This window comes from Ambystoma mexicanum, chromosome 5q (assembly GCF_040938575.1).
Source record: "Ambystoma mexicanum isolate Mex_15411 chromosome 5q, UKY_AmexF1_1, whole genome shotgun sequence".
Classification (NCBI taxonomy): Eukaryota; Metazoa; Chordata; class Amphibia; order Caudata; family Ambystomatidae; genus Ambystoma; species Ambystoma mexicanum.
This window is the reverse complement of record NC_090933.1, coordinates 875,926,205-875,946,783: the sequence shown is the minus strand read 5'-3', so window position 1 is coordinate 875,946,783 and position 20,579 is coordinate 875,926,205. Positions and strand designations below refer to the sequence as shown.

At 44.9% G+C, this 20,579-nt stretch overlaps 1 protein-coding gene across 3 annotated transcripts in view; it reads left to right on the top strand.

Moving 5' to 3' along the window:
• The window catches only part of RAD54B (RAD54 homolog B), a 1,336,679-nt gene that overhangs the window by 1,074,311 nt on the left and 241,789 nt on the right, over positions 1 to 20,579 (top strand). For all 3 annotated transcript variants that reach the window (XM_069621363.1, XM_069621365.1, XM_069621364.1), the window contains one exon: positions 3,988 to 4,127. In XM_069621363.1, the coding sequence (XP_069477464.1) occupies positions 3,988 to 4,127 (140 nt within the window). The remainder of the gene's footprint in view (positions 1 to 3,987; positions 4,128 to 20,579) is intronic.

Sequence of the window (20,579 nt, the reverse complement as noted above, 5' to 3'; positions counted from 1 at the left end):
CTCTGTCTGGGTACCACAGGGGGTGTGGGAGGGGGTTTAGGCACCCTGGACTTAGTTACCTTGGTAACTCAGGTCACACTCTTGTGTGATTGGCCCAAGTGGTGAGCCGGCCGGCTCACCACTTAGCATGTTTGAGTGACAGCTAGGCTGAGTGAATGGGGGTTTTCTGCATAAAAGCAGGGCTTTGGGGACTGGAACTTCAGAAGTCGCCACAGGACCTGAGAATCCGACGAGGGAGAAGCTGAGCCGACCTACCACGACGACACCACCGGTGGAGCCCTGCAGAACCGACTCACCACTTCCCGACGACAGAGAAGATCTCCCGGCTGGAGAGGCTTCTTCCCCTGACTAGTGGGCACAACCAGTTTACCTTTCTTTCTTCGCACCCCAGCCCCGTTTGTGGTCGAACTGCTCGTGCCAAGCACCCCGGCAGCCGGATAGCCACTCACCACTGAACCGCGAATCACCGGACCGCTCCTTGTACCTGAGAAACTCTGCGGCTGGTTTCTTCTCTGGCAGTGCAACGGACTCCTGTCTTCCTCCACGACGAGATCCTCTCTTCCCCCGGACAAAGTACCGACTTGCACCCGCTGCCAGGAACAACTGCCCCCCACCGGAGCGTTCTCACCACTTTAAGGTACCGTGTCCGCCAGGCCTCCGTTTCTAAAGATTGCTACAAGGTAATAATAACCCCTTAACCTTCTGGACTGGGCTGGCCGCCTTGACCCTCTAACTGGTCCCTTTCTTTGGTCCAACTCCTTTTTGAACCGTTACAAGACTTTTGTGCACTGCAACCATGTGACCTTGGACACATTTCGTTCGATCCTCTTAAAGTGGATCCAGCCTACTGACTCTGAATTCACAGTGTTACTTTGCCTTCCTCTCTTGTTGTGTTCGTGAAAAAAGTGTTGGGATCTGTTTCGATTTATTCTCTGCTTTTCTCTCCCTTTTTAAAACGAATTATTAGAGTGCCATCTACGTTAAGTGCTCACTGATGTCTGAAAATAAGTGGGGCTTTACTTAAGACTTGTCTAATATTCTTTTAAGGGAGTGTATATCTTTTAGTGACCGTGTTTTTGAATTGCTTACTATTAGTGCCTGTGTGTTTTTCTAGATGTGGTTTTAAATAAATAATTATATCTCTTTTACACCAAGCCCTGGACAGTGTTTACTTGTTCTATTGTGTTCTCTTGACCTATTGTGAATATTATGTATACTGCTTAGCTCTTCTTGAGGGAAGTCTGACTGCTCAGCCACAGCTACCAAGTGAATCTGTGTGGTACAGACTGCTACCAAGTGGGTTTACTGCCAAACACCTGTAGTCTTAAATCTTTTGCAGTGGTCCCAGATGGAACTGCACAGGTTTCTGCCTAACAGCGGGCATCCCTCGATACCGGTGATTGCGGCTGGCATCCCCAACAATAGTCAGCATGTCAGATGACGAGGGGATATGTCGGGGTCAGCGGGCACCAATACCTTATTTCGATGTCCTGGGTGCGCCTGCAAGCCTGGGGGCCCGTTGGGTGGCCTGGGTGGAGAACCTAGAGTTGTATTTTGCTGCAATGGAGATCAAAGACGCAGCCAAATGCCCGACACTCCTGTACTCTGCCGGACTGGCCGTCCAGAGGCTGTTCAAGACATTAAGGCCCCGAGACCAGTCATACGACGCAGCCATCGCAGCCATGAACGAGTATTTCACACCCATGGTCAACAGGGACTATGAACGGTTCAGGATGAGGTGTGCGAGGCAGGAGGAAGGGGAGAGTCTTGATGCATTCCACGGGAAGCTGCGCATAATTGCACTGTCCTGTGCCCTGGGGAATTTCGAGGAGGACGAGATCCGGGCGCAGATCACCTACGGCTGCAGCTCCACCAAACTGCGCAAGCAGGTTCTGAGGGACCCAGCACTGACCCTTGGTCGAATACTAGAGCTTGGCCGGGCCCAGGAACTGGCAGAGTTGTGGGCCTCGGTCATGGTCTCCTCAAGACACCACCTCAAGATGGAGGTCCCCATGCAGCGAGTGAAGGTTGAGGAGGTGGCCGCTGTCGGCAGGTGGCCAGGAGGAAAAGTGGTGAGGAGGGGAGACTGGTTGAGGAGAGACCCCAATGCCACAATATTCAATCAGTGTGGGTGGGATCTTCCACACCCGCAGGACTGCCCGGCGATAGGACAGATCTGTGGAAGGTGCGGGAAAGGAGACCACTTCGCACGGGTGTGCCTAGCCCCGGCCCCAGCCAGCATGGTGGGGACATCGGGGGGCAACGTGGAAAAGGGGAGAAGGACCCCCAAGGTGGCGCCGCTCCAGGTGGCGGAGGGGACCCGAGAAGTGCTGTATGACATGGGGGAGGAGGAATATGAAGAGAACATATTCTTGTTGTCCTGCAGCGGTGCCGGTTGCCAGTTTGATCCCGGGATCTTCTGAGTTGGAGGAGCCCGTCGGAGGGCCCCATGGTGTGAGGACTGGAACACACCGGTTTGTTTTGCAGTGTTAAAATGTTTGAGTCTTCAGTAGGTTTTAGGTGGTGCACGGACTGGAATGCACCCAATGTTTGCTGTGATGATGTAGGGGCACCCTTGATGTGTGGACTAGAAGGCACCAAGTGGAACCCAGTAGAGTGGTTGATGTTTGCGGTGGGGTTTTTGATTTTCTTTGTTTATAATAAAGGAGGGATGTTATGTGGTGTTCTAGTGTTTTGCTGACGTGAGCGTCATGACTGTGTCATGACGCTCACACGCTCACTTAATAAAAGGGGCTCTGCTGGCGCTCCGAAGGCAGAGCAGCAGAGCCCCAGGAAGTGGCAACTTGTGTCTGTGCATTTGTGGGTTGTGGGCCTGCCACGTGGTCGTGGCCTAGTGTGCAGCGCGGCCCGAGTGCCCTCAGAGCCGCGGCTGCTGGAGACTGGGGGTGAAACCCCCACATCGTGAGACTTGCGCCCAGTGACACCGGGCGCCGTAGGGTGGTCGCTACCGAGGATTTGCCGGCTGCCCCCCAGTGTCTTTGTCAGGTGATCCCGACAGCATCTGTGGGCTGCCCCGGAGACCGGAGGCAGCCCACAACAGTGGCGTGGAGGTAGAGATGACTCTGCGTGCAACGTGGCCTATCCCCAGCTCGTTGCCTTGTTGTTGGGGCACTGAGGTGGGCAGGCTCCAGATAGTCTGGGGAAGTCTGACAACACATGAAAAGTAACCATTAAAGCATGCGTTATTGTGCCCAGTTTTTTCTTTCTTTGAATGCATTTGCAAATTCCGAGTAGAGCGCCCGACAGCTGGCCCCAACGGAGGGGCGCACCAGGGTGGAGCCAGAGGGAACACCTGCCCCGTTTATCCCCCCCTGGCACCGCCACGGGATTCAATAGTATTTGGAGGGAGGCCAAAGCTGTCTACAGATAGGTGCCACCTTCTTTTAAAAAACATGTTTTCACTCGGTTCTAGGGACACAAGGAGGGCACGCATGGAGTTGGAATAGCCAGGCGAAGACTACGAATTTTGTTATCAAGTAAAAGGTTAATTTCTGGTTGTTAACACAGCCTAATAATGGGAGTATTGTGAGGTCTGCTGCATCCATCCTCCTACATATATCAACGTGTTTTAAAAGGTAGATGAGTCGACATGTTCCCATTTATGTAATTTCATAGTTATATGTGAACCTCCTTGTACATTATCAGCCATTTCAATGTTCCACTCAACATGTCTGCTCATATATATGCACGGTGCATGTTTATAGTAGTCACATTACATTGCAATGTACCTCCACTACAGTCCTGTAAAAACGAGGATGTTCACGCTGGCTGCAACTGTTATTGTTTGCGCACTTCACGTGCATGCACATTTGTTTCTCCACAGTCCGAGCTTAGCACAGCAATGTGTAATAAGTAAATCCGCCTGACACAGTGTAGCTTTGTGAATTAAATAAAGGTACTGCATTAGATGTAACCTCTGCACAGCACTGCACTGTTTTTATACGTGTCGTTTTTGTCTATCATAAGGTACTCCGGTTCAGAATGATCTTCAAGAGTTCTATGCGTTAATCGACTTTGTTAACCCAGGAATTCTTGGATCTTTGGGCACATACAAGAAAATATACGAAGAGCCCATTATCCGGTCCCGAGAGCCCACTGCCACTCAGGTAGGTCACCTAGACTTATTGCATTGAAATATCCACCGGAAAGGAAACGGCAAGTGCCCAAAGAGCCAGTGGGCATGCTACTGCAAGTGTTCTACCCTTTTATCCCAGTGGATGTGTTTGAGGTGTGCTATACAGGGGAATGCCTACCTGCTAACTACTGAATACTCGGTGAGAAAGAGCATAAATGAAACCCCATCGGTATTGGATATTTATCAATAAGGGGAGCTATTTCCACTGAATATAGAGCTGAATGGCTTTTTAAGAAGTACAATCACCATTTGTTTCCATTTTGTCATGGATAGTGGACAAGTGTGCTACAAATTGCACTTTAAAAAAATTATAGTTAACTTCATTTGGGTGGTGTTGAATGCCTATTTTGTACTGGTAAATGCAGCACACCTTCCTCCCCTCATGACACATACTGACTACATGCACGTATTTTGCATCGCTAATATAATGCATATTTCACAAGGGAAGCCCAGCATACAATCATGTTACAAGCTTATTTTTCTGATTGCTTTTTCTCCGTTCCTCAAAGATGGACGTTATTTGGAAAGTTTGGGGGTGTCTACCCTTTTAGTTTTGGCTTATGTAATACTCATTTGTTGTATAGAGCTTCCTACACCCAAACGCAAAACGTATAATTTCTCGCTCTGATGTCACAGCATTGACTGCAGTGACATCACACACCTACCTTACTCCATAATGCTCGTTGGGTCCCACCTCAAGCCACTTCCCTCTGACACCTCAAAGTACCCCAGACCTCGCCACAACAGGACGTGGCTGCCCTCTTAGAGGAAAGGACACACTGCAGAAAGGCACATTTCCGCATGACAGTGTCATAACGTTTTATGAGCTGACATTTTTTCCAGCCATCCTTTGTTGGAGCCACCTCCCACTGCTCAAAGTTGGCAACACGCTCATAAAATATACAATTAAACTCAAATCTTGTTTCTGGAAAAAGGACACTACCTTGGGAACAGAAAAATATTTTTGTTTTCGTTTGGCGACGCAACCTAATCTGATCTACATTTGCCAAACCTATGCAACATCATCTCAGATGGGATTATTAGGCCACATGGGAAGCGCCCTTGAATTTCTGGAGACTATGGGCCTGGGCTATTCTGGGTTTAGGATCACATACTTTAGCATATAGAAAACGATGTACATTTGATGCATCAACAAGGGTCAACCTGAACTAGAAATAGACTCCCTGATTGTTTAACAGACTCATTTTGAATATGTCGCTATTTCCCCACAGGGTTTGCCAAGTGCAATATTTACGGATGCCACTGTCGCCCACTAACACAGTTCCCCGATTAAAACCCTCAGAAGGATGGCCTTGAGAGAAAAGGATGAAAAGCTAAGATGTCTGCCTCCAGAATCAAACCCTTTCCAAATGTACCAGATACTAGACACCCCTCGGTTGTTTGAATTTTACATACTGTCATGTGACTATTTGCGATCAACCGTGCATCGGTGGGGCGTACATGTCCTGTAACGTCCGGCCTGCCCGAGTCTAGGCAGGGCGGAGCAAAGCGAGGACTCCAGCAAGGCCTGTGAGCCATTACCGGCCATGTACATGCCCTGATGTGGGGATGATTGATATTCACACCCCAGTGATTTGTCCGCGGTGCAAAAGGGTTTTTTGTTGTTTTCATGGGAGAGACGTGCTTTGCACATATTGCGCGAGCCCAATCTCCCTTGAAAACAAAAAACCAAGATGTCCTATGTCATAGTAAATAAGTCGATCCTGGTTAGTGTGGGTTTGGGTGAGGGTAGTCCCAGGTGCGACAGGAGAAAGAAAATGGCTGCCACGTGCCAATCAGGTAATTCCGTTTGTATGCATTTCTTTTTTAAATATCTCCCTAATATCCATGTGTTCTTATTTGGCACACCAAAAAGCATATTTTTCTGTTGAAAACAAGGGAGCCAACCTATTAATTTCCCGGGGGTGCCCAGGTATAGGGAAGTGGCATCACCAGCAGTGATATGACCGCATTTCGCCAACTTGGTGAAAGTGGGGACACAGAACAATGATAACATTGGCAAGCATGTACTGCATATACTAAAGTCAAGTAAGATGGAGATGCATGCCTTCCAGTTGCATTCCAGTAAGCCAGGACTGCCCCTACCCCTCTATAATCATCCAGGCTGTAGCATCCCTCAAAAGGTGGAGAAACACGACTACCATGGGAGAATGACATGCTCGCTAAACAGAAGGCACAGCTGTAAGGTGGAGTACCACCACCAACACCAAAAGAAGTTCCCAATTCAAGGGAAAACAAGAAGTAAAGAAGTTTCTTGATTAAAAAGGGCTTTGACATGGCCTTCATCATACCCTGCATACCAGAGCATAACCTTCACCCAAAAGCTGGTCTAAATGCCCACCTGAAGCTATGGCATGTTTTCCACTAGACTGTATTGCTGTACCAGAAGGACGGCTCTGGAAATTGGGTCACTGCACACTAGTGCAAGAGAAACATCTACCTCTGAGAACCAGGCATTCTTACTATTGGACAGCAATATTGTTTTGTGTCCACCTTCTGTGTGAATATATGCGTTATGCTTATTACCCATGTGTTGTGTGTATGATAAAAATTAGCTGCTATCAGTATCTTCCCTACAGTTTCAGTAAACCACCTGCATTATAGTTTATACTCAAATAGAAACACATTAAAAATGCTCTCACTCTTGTTTGGTATTTATGTATATTAAGTTGTAAAGATAATGTATGAGCATTAAACATAGCATAGTCAAACAATACACATTTCCCAATATTTATATTTTGTATTGTACAAAATGCTTTATTACAAACCTTATACATTTTACTCAAACAAATTCATAGAATCATAGCAATTCAAATAATCAAAATTACAGTTTTGCATTCATATAATTTGTATATAATTTCAATATTAGCAATAAGTAGTGGAGTAGATACCCAGCATCGTACACTTCTATTTACTTAGAAATGATTTAATCTACCAAGCAACGTGTGTGTGGCCATTGTTGCCCAGTAAAGCTTGACCAAATCAAACTCACATTAGTGATGCTGTGGATTGGCCAGCCATGGGAACAGGTGAGCTGATATAGAGCAACCTCAGGGTAACCTATTAGGTGAAGAGGGTTCCATAATCCATGGCTTCTACTGGCAGTTAACTAAAAACAACCTTACAGCCACCTACAGCCGTGGCCCAAAAATATGTCTTGACAAAATTAGGTTTTGGACCAAGGACAGTCTTTTATTGACCAGATGTCCTGACAAGCACCTTAGATTTCAATTTACAGACGAGGAACTGAAATGCTGCTTAAAAATGTCACTTGTGGGAATGCTACAGAAGAGGAACTGGAAACACCACAGGCACACTGTTTTCATTTCAGCACCATCCACATGCAAAATGTATTCTGACGAACAACCGTTTGTTGGATACATTTATCTGCAGTGGCTTCAACATCTAGATGGGCAGCTTCATCTTTGTGTCCATGCAGCAAAGCAACAGCATTTAATCGAGCTTGTCCCATTGTAACTCTGAGATACGTTTTGATGCGCCGAAGGCAGAGAATGATCGCTCCAAAGAGCATGGGGATACAGGGAGAGTTAATGCAATTTGAAGTAGTCGTGCCAGTTCTGGGAACAAATTGCACATGGGAAGACAGCTTTCACCTTGGAACAAGACAAAGTCATCCTGAAAACACATAAATTGAGTCTTATGCCTCTGTATAAGTTCAAGGAACATGTTTCTATGTAGCTCTAACTTGTATTCATGGAAGACAGTCTTGTGAAAATTAATGAAATATTCCCTCGATGTGTTCCCTGTAACACATTTTTCTATATTAATCATATGGTCAAATGCAGTTGTATGGAAGCGTTCTGACAAAGCTACTAATGTACGGTCCATGAGTTCCTAATAACCTTGTCTATAGAGGAGACTGGAAAACACCCTTCATCCAGGCGCCTTGCGATTTTCCTGGCCCTTCTTTGCACAAAATGTTTTTCTAGTTCCACTTCTAAATCATCTGATGCTGATGTGGTTTTTGAGAGGTCTTCAAATCCCTCACAAAGTTGTGCAATTAGGATCTTAAGGTTTTCAACTATAACCGATACCTCATGGAATCTTAAGTTGACCTTCTGTAGAACAATGTTCACTTTTTCAACACAGAAAATAGCATGTAAGGAGGATGAAGACCTCAAAAGGTTTTGAGTTTATAGAGCTGTAAGTGGAACCCATGGGCTTTTGTTCCCTCTTCATTGTGGGCATTGGCTGCAAGTCCCAGCAATTCTTTTACATTTCTGTAGTTGGCGAGCACAGTCTTCAAAGATTTTGCTTGAACTGTCCATCGGGTAGGACAGAATGGAAGCAGTTTGACGTTCCCTCCCTCTTGACAACGCTCAAAACAAGCAAGGCGTTTTGGGGAATTTAGAGTGAACCCAATCAAGTCCATTAAAAAAAGAATAGATCCCTGAACTTGTCAATGCCCGTAGCTACATCCTGAACTACTAAGTTCAGATTGTGTGCAAAGCACTGTACATAAATAACTTGTGGTGCCACCTCTTGTACCAATGTATGCAAACCATATCGATGTCGAGCCATGTTAGAAGCACCATCATCACTGCCCCTGGCAGTTTACCATTTTATAGCCAAACCTCAAAGAACATCTTTTAAAATGGCAGAGTTTGTGCTGTAGTACTAGACGTTTTATAAAAGCCAAAAGCAGCTCCTCCACCTGAAGGTCCTCTTTTGCAATGCAAAAGACTTAGAGACCTACTCTTTTATTGACACATCAGCAGTCTCAGTCGCGCCTCAGTCAGACTCAGCAGTCGCGCCTTGAAACACTTGTGTATAGGCGCGTTATAAATGCCATATCATATATCATATCATCTAAAATAATAGAAACAAATTTCGCATCATTAATCTCTTTCATCAGGCCACAGAGAAAATGATGTGACATAATTGACAGCATTTCATTTAACATGTCATGAGACATCCATTTGTACTCTGTTCTTTGAAGCCAAGTTTGCAGTTCTGGGACATATCTGCCACGAAGCAACAGAATTTTCTTTAGATTAGAGTCCTCATCAGTATGGTCCCGAACTGCAAGACACAAAGCCAACAATGTTGTGAAGATATTCAGCAGCACACTTCTGTTATCCTTCCTCTGCTGAAGGTGGCCCAACGATAAAGCTGCTGCAACATTTGTTCCAGTTTTGCAGCTGCCCAATGAAGATTTGAACTCTGATGGATGTTCCATCTCTCTATGGCCTCCCTAAATTCGTTAACGCCATGTTTATTGAAAGCATTCCAGACATCCTAATCACAGCTACATTTTGCCAATGGCACACCCTTTTCATTAGCAGACTGGCATACTTTTAAAGAATATTTCTTTAACAGGCTCATATGTAAGCCAATTATAGGTTTCTAACCATTTCTTTCGAAAAGTGTGTCCCAGCTGGGACTTAAAACCATTTGATTCATTCATGTTTGGGCAGCATTCCTGTGTCACATTGTTGCTGCCAGCATCACTGACTGTAGGTGCACCAGTATAATTTCAATGCGTTGTGCCTGGCAGTTTGATGCAACTGTAGAGCTCGAAATTGCTGCAACTGCTTTGTCAGACACATGGGACTTCTGCTTTGGTTTAGCAGGGGTTATTGTACCCTCCATGATCGCTTTGGGGTTTCAGATGCATCTTTTCCAGGGGACTAGGGTGAAGTGGTCGCTGCTAGATATGTCTCAAAAAAGTCTAAACTGGCATACAACTGCAAGAAAGAAAATGTGGTGCTGTAATTCGTTCAAAAGGCATCTCTTGATGCAAGACATTTTTTTACATTTTTGTTTGAGTTTCCTGACTTTACGTTGTATTAGGTTTAATTCATCACCAATCATTTTATTGCCTTCTGGGGGGATCTTTCGGTTTCTCATAGGTTTTCATTATTTGATGACATATGGTTCTCGCATGGCCCTGAAATCCTCCCCATTTTATCATCTCAGTCTGATGAGAATGGATTTTGGGTGTGGTTGTCGACTTAAAAGCATGGTAGACAATTAAAATGCAAGACAAAACATTTTCCTATAAAAATAGGCTCACACTAGTGACTTTGTTAAATATATTTTCGGGGTTCTTAAAAAGGAGCACAACGTATGCCTGCAATGTCAGAAAGTTTCTCTTTTCAGATGTTACTTATTTTTTTTTAAAGCCATTGCTTATTTGCCCTGTGCACTTTTGTCTATTAGAAAAGGCCAATTGAATTAAAACTGCATATTTCTCTGATATTGTCACTGCCTGTGTGTAGGTTAATGTGACCCCATTTTATCTTGGACTGGAGACCTGCTGATTTTGTTAACATTTAAAGAGCTGGAATTCCACATCTGCTCCTTCTGAATTAAAAGCATATGATAGTGTGGACAATATGGCCAAATAAACACATACACCACATGAAAGCAATTGAGAAACTGCTGCAAAAAACAGTGTACTTCAGTTAGCAAAATGCTATCCAGTCAGATAGGGTTCAAACCAAAACTGAAATGTACAAGGCTCTGGAAATCCAAGGGCTGTCTCAGTGAAAAGCACTGAGATCACACTTGTCCTGGCTGAGATATATCGGCAAAGTGGCACAGGTGCCCACTTGATTTTCTCTAGTTGGGGCAGGGGTTGTGTGGGGGCAGAGTGCAAAAATTCCCCCCTTTCTGAATATGAACAAGAACTACCTAGATCGAAACGGTGCATTCTGGAACACATTTTTAACAAGGAATTAAGGCAAAAAGGCCAAAAAGCTACAGGCAACACTGAACATATAACATCTCGGCTGCAGGTCAACCATTCCTCAACATAGAGCACAATTTAGATTGGATAAGGGACCCAGAGTAACCACTTGGGAAGAAGGAGCTAGTACCTAGCACCCAGCTAATCTAACTTCCACATGAGATGCAAGCATATGATTTTGTCCATTATTTATGACCCCATATACTTTAAATGTTGTATAGATGTGCCCTAAGGTTTGTGCACAGATTGTCCCAAGTGCACAGAGTTAAAATGTACATAAAGGTGTGCTTGGTGTGCACGTGCCTATATGTGTGTTGGCCTATATGTGTGTTGGCACCCTATATGGGTTTGTTTTCCTGCAAACCCATATAGGGTGCCTGAATAAGCAATGGCATGTTTATTATTGTGCCTGTGTGTGGGGATTGGAGTTCAGAAAGGTCAGTGCACTCTGGGGGAAATACCACCTAGTTAGCCTGATTCTGAGAACTGCACCAGATCCAATGATTGGGCTAATTACTCCTGTCCACCCAAAGGCAATGTTGGTGCTTCTGATTAATGGCCAATATGGCTGGTTCCTCTTGTATTAATCTACTTTAAAGATGCCGTGCACAAGTGACATTTGCTAAGATGTTACCTCTGGGTCACCAGATGCTCAAAAAGAGTTACGGCTGTATATCTTTCTCTGAACCTCTCTGTAGACACATCAAATGTTCCGGATGAAGTATAACACAATTACGTGTGGTTTCAGACGTGGGGAGAGTTAACTGCTTTTAACATTGTGGTTTACCAGAAATTCTGGTAAACTAGTGTACAATGTTAAAAGCAGTAGCCTAGGCCCACCCTGCACCCGGTTGAGGTTTGGGACTGGTGGAAGCACTCTCACATCGAAAGTTATGGCCATGGTAGTTTTCATTTTTTTTAAACACACTCTTTCCTTGTTTTCAACATTCATTTTAAACACCCCTTATTCCCGAAATGAAGGAGTCAGTAAAACAATTACACCCCACTTATGCCTGATAACGTCTTACCTTCCAAGAGACAAGCATACACCTCTTTATACTGCCTTATTGTATTCACAACACAGAAGTCACTGCTTCACACACGCATCTAGAGAAAATATGAAGCCCACAATGCATTGTTGACACAGTTTACGTTGTCTCTTGGCTTACTCCTGGCAACTTCTTTTTTTATAAAGTTTACATGAAAAAATACATCGGGTATTAGACACACACTGTGATGTCATTGAATACGCATATCAGGTGGCCACCACATATATTTTGCCCCACAGGGCCCCACAAATTCCTGGCCCTGCTTAATGGCACAGCAAGAATTCCAAACCACACTGTATAATGCACAGTAATGGCACACGTATCCAACTGATCCTGATTTCATTGTCATCCCATTGAAATAAAACAAGACAATGATGAAAAAGAAATGGCCAATCATAGGGGGTCCCCTAAACTGTCAGTTACACAACACAAAAAGAAGAACAAAACAATTTGAATATTTTCATCCTACATTAGAAAAATATACGTGTTTAATCTTAAAATAACACTTATTTCACTCAGTACGGAAATGTTTTTAGCTAAAAATTGTCAGCCTACTGTAAGGGTGCAGAAGTAAGAATCTAACAACAGTGGTGGCATGTTTGATGGCAAAGACTTTTATTATAAAAGAAAAGGGAAGGAAAAACCTATCTTGCCCGATTTCTATGAGTGATTATCCTGCCTCAACAAAAACACTAAGGAATTTGTCAGGATGTCTTGTAAAGTATATTGTGCATCGTCCTTTGTCCAAACCTATTTCCGTCCGTTACACTAAACTAAGGAAAAACTGTGCGTCTTCTTAATCCAGAAGGAGGCTTCTCTCGTTTCGGATACAGACCCTTTAAAGTTCAGTTTGTGGTGTGAAAACATGAGTGATTTTTTAACCACAGTATCAAAGTATCAAAAAAGGGGAGGAGTCTCTTCCCCTCGTTCTTGTCTTCAGTTCCCAAACGTAATGTTAAGCCTGGTTCATAAGTATCTTCCCCTTGGTTCTTCAGCCAGCTCAAAACTGTAGCGCCAAGTCTGGTGCACTAACCTGTCAGACTTGACTACGTGCTTCTTCACTCTTCATATGGTTCCAAGACCCTGGTGTGTTGCCTTTGCAGGTTCTGTACCCCTACTTTACTGAATGGCCAACTGAACAGAGCATATGTACTCTCCTGCCATGTACTGTTCCACATAGGCTTCTTTCACTTCTTTCACATGTGCCCGAGATACCTCTGGGCTGCCTCAGGATTTCCCTGACTTGTTATACAACTCCTTTCAGTTCTGTGAGGGTCCCAGACCCCTTTATATTCTTTCAGGCTCTCCCCAACTTGCTTTGGGCATCCACCCCTTGACTATGTATGTCTTTGCTCTTGTTTGGGTCCCTGGCCCATGTGCTTTACTTTTATGGGCCTCGCCAACTTCATATGGGTCCCAGACTTTTGTCTGTTGCTTTCGCAGGTTCTCTGTCCCTGCTTTACTCATAGACTTACTGAACAGGCCTGGTGTACTCTCCTGCCAGGTACTGTTCCACAAAGAATACTTTGTAAAGTATATCCCATCTTTTAACAGTGCATTTGTTATCCCTTTCGTCACTCAGAATATTGCCTCCTGACAAGCATAGCCTTGATTCTCTCTCTTTTTGATATTCTCAGGGTCGCAGACCAGACCCTCTTATATTTACTTTGCCCTTGTATTTCTTTTGGGTCTCAGACCTGTTTATTTTGGCTTTTTCTGTGGTTTGCTTGGTTTGCATGGGGGCCCCCTTGTATTGGCCTTACTCTCCTGCCAAGTGTCGACTGATGCAGTGTATGCATGTGTCCTTATATTTCTCTTAGGGTCCTTCACCCATATATTATCAGCTTCAGTTTGTATCAAGTCCCTGACTCTCTTTAGGCTCCCCTCCTCGGTTCCTGCTGTTTCCACTCTGGCTCCTCCGACTATCTGGATGACCTTCTGATCCTCCTCTCTCAGCTGCTGCTGTCGTCCGCATCCCTGCTTCAGCGAGTTTGGATGTGCGGCTTCCCTCCAGGCGGTGTCCCACCTCTTCTGCGTACTGTAAGGAAGGCATGGTATCAAACAGTGAAGATAGACACAAGTGATCACAGTTCAAGGGTGTTTATTGAACTTTGAAAAGGTTGGTTAAATGCATAAATAAACCTAAATCTTAGATGAGAGCAAGCTACGACCATCAAATAATAATAACACAGTCCTAGTGGAGTCGCTGTGAAAATAAAAGGGCCTATACCAATAAACCTATTGTCAATCCTTATTTCTAAATACAAATAGCGTGGGACATAGAGGTATGAAATACGAAAAGTGTTCAAGCACAGTGCAAGCCGGAACACTCGAGCTTCAAGCACACTGGCTTTTCTGCTACGAGGATGCAGTTCAACAGATAAATACCTGGGCCTTCTGCACCAAAGTCTACCAAACAAAGTCTCTTATTGCAGATGGCCTGGTACACGAGACAAGCACCAAAGTTCCTTCGTTCTCAGGATTTCACATTTACACGTTCTCAGGTTTGCTGTTCATCATGAGTCTCCCTCCGTCGGCCACAGACACCCTTAAACACAATGTTCACAAGTGGTCTCCCTCCCCCAGGCTTGGACCACAGGCCTCCCTCGATCTGGCTCAGACCCCTTTTACACAATGTTCACAAATGCACAATGTTCATGAGTGGTCTCCCTCCTTCGGGCTCAGACCACGTAATCTTTCTTTCTTAACTTTCCTCTTTGTATCAAAAATCAAAGACTTGCGAATGTGCAATGGACGTTTGTTTAAACCGTCTCACGACCACTTTGATTTGTTTCACTCATTACTTTTTGTCTTTCTCTTCAATTCACTTCTGCCACCTCTTGTCTATACAGAGACCTTCGATTGAGCACACTTGCGGTGCTGGACCACTCTATTACTTGTTTTGTATCTTCTTCCAGTAATGTTCACATATTCATCAGCACTCTCACACACGTTAATAACCTCTCTCTTGTGCTCTTCATACAATGTTGCCGCTTGCAACCTTGACTTCAACACAGACCGGTCTCGTATCGGTTTCCCCAACTCCCCAGCTGTGTTGTTCTCTCTGGCGCTGCTTTGATCATGGAGCCAAGGACGGTACCAATGGCGGCTGCTGCTTCTCCCGACTCGGTCAGCAGTGTAGGAATGCCTCAGGTTTGTCCGACCCACAATGCTGGATTGTTCAGTCTGGTTTCCTGGCCTTAAGCTTTCCAATGTGAACGGTTCTGTAAAGTAACAGTTTCTCATTAGAAAAATCAAGGGTATCTCCCTCCTGGCTTTCCCTTTTTGGTTTGCCGTCTTTCTGCCTTTGTTCAGCTGCCATCTAGAAAGTACCGTTCCTTTGTGTGTTTTGCCTGGCTCAAAGTGTGCTCTTGTGCGCCACCTTTTATCCATGTGGGGAAGCTTAATGGAAGTCAGGTGTGAATGGTTGTCCATAATTGCCTGACTTTGGCTGACCATAGTAACGGGACACGTCAGGTACACTGCTCTGGTGTAGTTTGTTTTCTCCCAGCCACCAGAGCGGGCTGTCCCTGTGAAAGTGTTTGCGAAGGGAAGGAGGGGGGGGGGTAGAGTTCCTAAGTATCCTACTTGGCAGCCTGGGGTAAAGGTGTTAATGGGAAGGGGATACCGCATCTCGCCATCCGGTGTCCCACTTCTTGAAGACCCCTCACCCAGGTGATCCTCCCCCGCTGGTCCACCCCTAGGAACGGGATCCAAAAGCGATGGCCGTGACCTCCCCACCTAGATTACAGATCTCTGAGGACTAGCGGGTGAGACACCTTCTTGTTTTTCACAGTACATGGTGTCTCTTCGGTTTCTTTTGGTCTGAGGGTTAGAGACTGCGACTCCTTCCACCCTCTTCCCGGTCTGCTGCTTCTTCCTGTGTGTCTCTGTTTGTGGTATTCAAACTTCTCATTCGGTTCCTCCGAGGCAGGCTTGACAAATGGCTTAGTCCTCCTAATTTGTATCTTGGATAACCAATAGTCAGTCTCCAGCAACTAGACTGTGTATTATGGTTCCTATCGGTATTCCTCATTGTTTCACCCTTCCTCCTTATCATAGAATTGAACTGATAATCGTCATAGAGTTCAGTTGCACTCTTCTTTGTCTCTGTGTTCTCTGGGCCTCCGTTTCCTTAACTCTACACAGATAGAGGTGTGGGGGACTACAGGGTACTGAGCGGGTTGAAAGGAGGGAGAGGACAAATGAATGGGGGGGGAATACCACGTTCTCCCAAGGTGATCATCCCTGGTCCCATGGAGGGTTTCCCTCCCCATGAGATCCACCTGCTGGGTACCACCCCCAGGCGTACTATCGAGTAGCAGCCTCACCTCCCTGGCCTCATGGGAAGGGCCATCCCCCATGGAAACAGAGACAATACCCTGGGATTCGTCACACTACCTACAATTAATTTCACTCACACCACAGAAGACTATGTAAATATGACCTGCCTTGCTTCACAGTGGGCACTGGTGCATATGGGCTAAGAGTCGCCATGCTGCTGCAGAAAAGAAAAGCACTGAAAGAGTTATTGATAGTCTTCGCCTCCTAGACATTATCTTCATCAGTAAATAACTATTCTGTTATTGAAAAGGAGGTGCTTACCAGTACCTGGATGATGTCCTGTAGAACATACATATGTGAAAGAAATGTGTTTTGTCTGATTACAAACCCTTGGTACGCATGCTCAGCCCAGGAAGTACAACTATCTCTAACCAGAGACTTGCAAGTTTAGCAGCCAAGCCACAAGAATATACCTTCACCATTGCATATGTCCCAGGTTGGAGAAAAAAAAACAAGCAGACTATGTATCTTGCTTACCTGAAAAAATGTACACCAATCATATTCTGTTAAAGTGAGTGTATAGCAACCGTGGAAAAGGAAAATACAGGGAGCATATGCAGAAGTTGATAAGGGACGATGTCACATTGTGAAGAGTGGGAAAGTGTGCAACTGAAGTATGGCTAGATGAAAGGCGCATCATTGTCCACTTACTGTTGCATCCACACAGGCAAAGAGTGGGAAAGTGTGCAACTGAAGTATGGCTAGATGAAAGGCGCATCATTGTCCCCTTACTGTTGCATCCACACAGGCAAAGAGTGGGAAAGTGTGCAACTGAAGTATGGCTAGATGAAAGGCGCATCATTGTCCCCTTACTGTTGTAACCACACAGGCAAATGGATTCTGAAATATCTGTGGCAGATACACTTAAAAGGTGACAAAACACTACCACCTTTTAGTGTGAGGCCTGGGTATTCCAATGCCCACAGGGAGAAATTGGGGGTGACTCTAACAAAACAACAAGCAAGAGATGTGTACTGGTGATCTTAGATGGACAATGACATAGTCATTGCAGTGAGTGTATGTGTTGAATGCTGCTGTGGTAACAACTGATTGTACACAGGCAAGCCCTTTTGCAGGTTATATAACCCAGAAAAGTATTGGGACAATGTGGGGGTTGACATCATAGCCCTCTATAGAAGACGAACATGATGGATGGTACAAGCTCATAGACTGCTTTTCTAAATAGATCCAGTTACATTTGTTATGCAACTCTCCACTTGTTCTGCCATTGCTGTGCTCAGATATTTGCAGAAGGGGAAGAGTTCATTAAGGAACTGGTTACAGATAATTGCCTCCAGTTAGTGCCTCATGAAATGGTGGGCATTTTTAGAGACTGTAGCATAAAATGCAGCAAGGCAGCCTGATATGTATGTATGTATGTGATTTATAAAGTGCAAACCAAGCTGGGTAGCAACACCATGTTGTACAAAGGGAATGACCCAGGGGGCTACAAGCAGGGTGCAATGTTAGCAGAACATCGAAAAGCAGGAGAGGGAGCACCATAGGTTGAGCAATAGGGTTGAATTGAGCGATCAGTGATTGTTGAGATGTTCAAGAGTTTGGTCTTCAGGTCCTTCCTAAATTTTAGGTTGGAAGGGGCCAGTCGTATCTGTGTTGGTAACTTGTTCCAGAGAAACGGTGCATAGCAGGAAATGGCCTGATTTTGCCCTCTTGCAGTTCTTTGTTTCCAGCCTGCCTATATTGTGGCTTCTAGTGGTGCACTGGTCTCCAGATATTTTAAGTGGTGTTTTATCTCTGCATGCTTTGTCGGTAATGCAGGCAGTATTTAACAAGAGGCATGCTTGAAGCATAGCTCCTTCAAGATGAGTGTGATTTGGTAAAATCTTGTGTTCCGTGATGAAGCGCTTGATAGCTTTCAGAAATGCCACTGTGGTATCTTGGACTCATGGGAGTAAGGCGTTGCCACTTTCCAGGTAGGAGATGATCAGGGCTTAGACAGCTGTTCTGGCACTTGGGCAGGGATGAAAAGCTAGACTTTGTGAACAAGCGTTTGCTGGTGCCATGCTGCTTGGGCCTTCTACGTAATGTGGGTTTTAAATTAGAGGTGATGGTCGATAATAAAGCTGAGAGTTGGTTCACTGTGTGAGAGTTGCCATGAATCCTTTGAGCTTCATGTCAGTCAGCAAATTCTGGACTTAGGTATGCTTGGTGAAGTTTCCTAGGAGAATTAATTCAGCCTTTGTACGGTGGAGCTTCAGGAAGGCACTTGACATCCAGGCTTGGATAAGTGACTGGCAGCTTAAGTGACCGTCAGCTTTTGCTGGCCAATGTGACGTTTTTGCCAGTATACTAGGAAGATCGGACAGGTAAAGATTAAAAAGCAGGGGAACAAAAACACATCCCTGTTTTACGCCCCCGCCAGTCAAGGAAGGCACGGTCAGGGCTCCCTCTGCATCCAACTTAAGTCTTACTGTGGTTCTTAGATGAAATCATTTTATTAAGAAAAGTAACCTAGCAGGGCAACCCATGTGTTACATCTTGGCCCGAAGCCAAGACCTGTGCACCAGGTCGGAGGCAGTAGTGAAGTCAACATAAAGCGCATATAAATTGGAAGCCTCCTTCTGGCTTGCTCTCTCAGTGAGAAAGTCCATAACTCTCAGGTTATGTGCCGTAGAATACCCGGGCGGAAGCCACCCTGAAACCTATCCAGTATGCAGTATGCCAGATGTGTCTGCCCAGGTCTGCAAGTCCTTTAATAAAAATGATGCAAACACCTTACCAGCACAATCTAAAATTGAGAGCAGCCTGTAGTTGATAGGAATTAGGTTAACCTTTTTTTTTTTTTAACACCGGGCTCATGATTGAGGTTTGCCAGGATCGGGGATCTCACCTTCCCTTTAGATTTTATTGTACATTATCTTTAAAAGGGATGCCCAGAAATCCGGATCTTGTTTTAGCACCTCATTGGCCAGGCCATCAGGCCCCAGTGCCATAGATAATGTTAACTTAACGATCCTACATTTTCTATCATCCTCATCATAATCCAGAGGTGAACCATGAATTTCAGCATTAGGCCTGGGGCCAAAAGCCAAAGCCTTTGTGCCAGATCTCGTCCTCAAGTACTGAATCCAAGTCGGCCCCTTTATCAGATTAATGGCCTTCTTAATGTTATTACCCTTGATTTCCCCCAACAATTGCCAAATCGACCTGGAATTGCCATCAGCAAGGACCTTTAGCTTGTGCAGCCATTGAATGGATTGGCGTGACCTTCGCCACCAGCGAATCCTATTCCAACATGCGTTCTTTACTACGTGACCTTCTATCCACACTTTTTCCCCTCAAAGTGTTTTCAGCTCCTGTCTTAGCAGGCGCTTTCTGTAACGGATCTCTTTACTTCTTTATGACATTTTTTCTCCTTATCTATAATAGCTGCAGATTTTACATTGACATGATTATATGAGAAATCTGAGATCCATGCCTCCAATTCCTCAATGCTACTGCTTCGGTGTTTGTAGAGAACGGAATGGTCAAAGCCATTGATTGTGAGATTAGTGTGCATAATATTTAGAGGTGACCAGAATGGTTCACTTGAATATGGCCAATCGTATGCCTATCACGTTCATTATCATACTTTAGTTGACAGTTTTAACATTGCATGGTCGCTACAGATATTCCTTTCCGCTCTCAGTCTATTTAAGAGAGAGAACTTGAGCGGTGACAAAGAAATTGTCTAAGCTAGCCCTCCAGTCGACCGTTCATTCGTGTGGAATATGTCCATAGCTGACAAGCTCGATTGGGGTTATGTTGCCTCATGACACTTAAATGCCCTTCCATCCCTTCACTACCTCTTTACACACGCAGTGTGTGTCGAAATCCCCCCTCCCCCATTATTAGATCCTCCCCATCGCCTGCAGCCCAAGCAGAAAAAGTTCATGCAAAGTCTTTTGTATCATTTCAGTCTGCTTCATGCCCGGAGGGTCATAAAGGTTAATAATCAATGACGGCCTGCTGAATGCACTAGACGATCATTCAACTTCCAAAGCTAGCACTTATTCTGAATGTACATTCACAATTCTACGGAAATTGATACAATGATTCACGCCCACCAACAGACCCCCAAAGGGTCTCCCCTTTGCACCAGGGTTTGTCTTAATTCGGTAAATGGTAAACCCATCCTTAAACATATCTGCCATTACCCATGATTCCTGAACAAGAAATATTAGATTTTGGGATAGAATATCAAGTGAGCCCTTCGGATCAAAGTGATGGACAAAACCATGTGTATTCCATGTTACCATAGAGAGGGCTCAGTCTTGACGTGACATAACTAGCACTT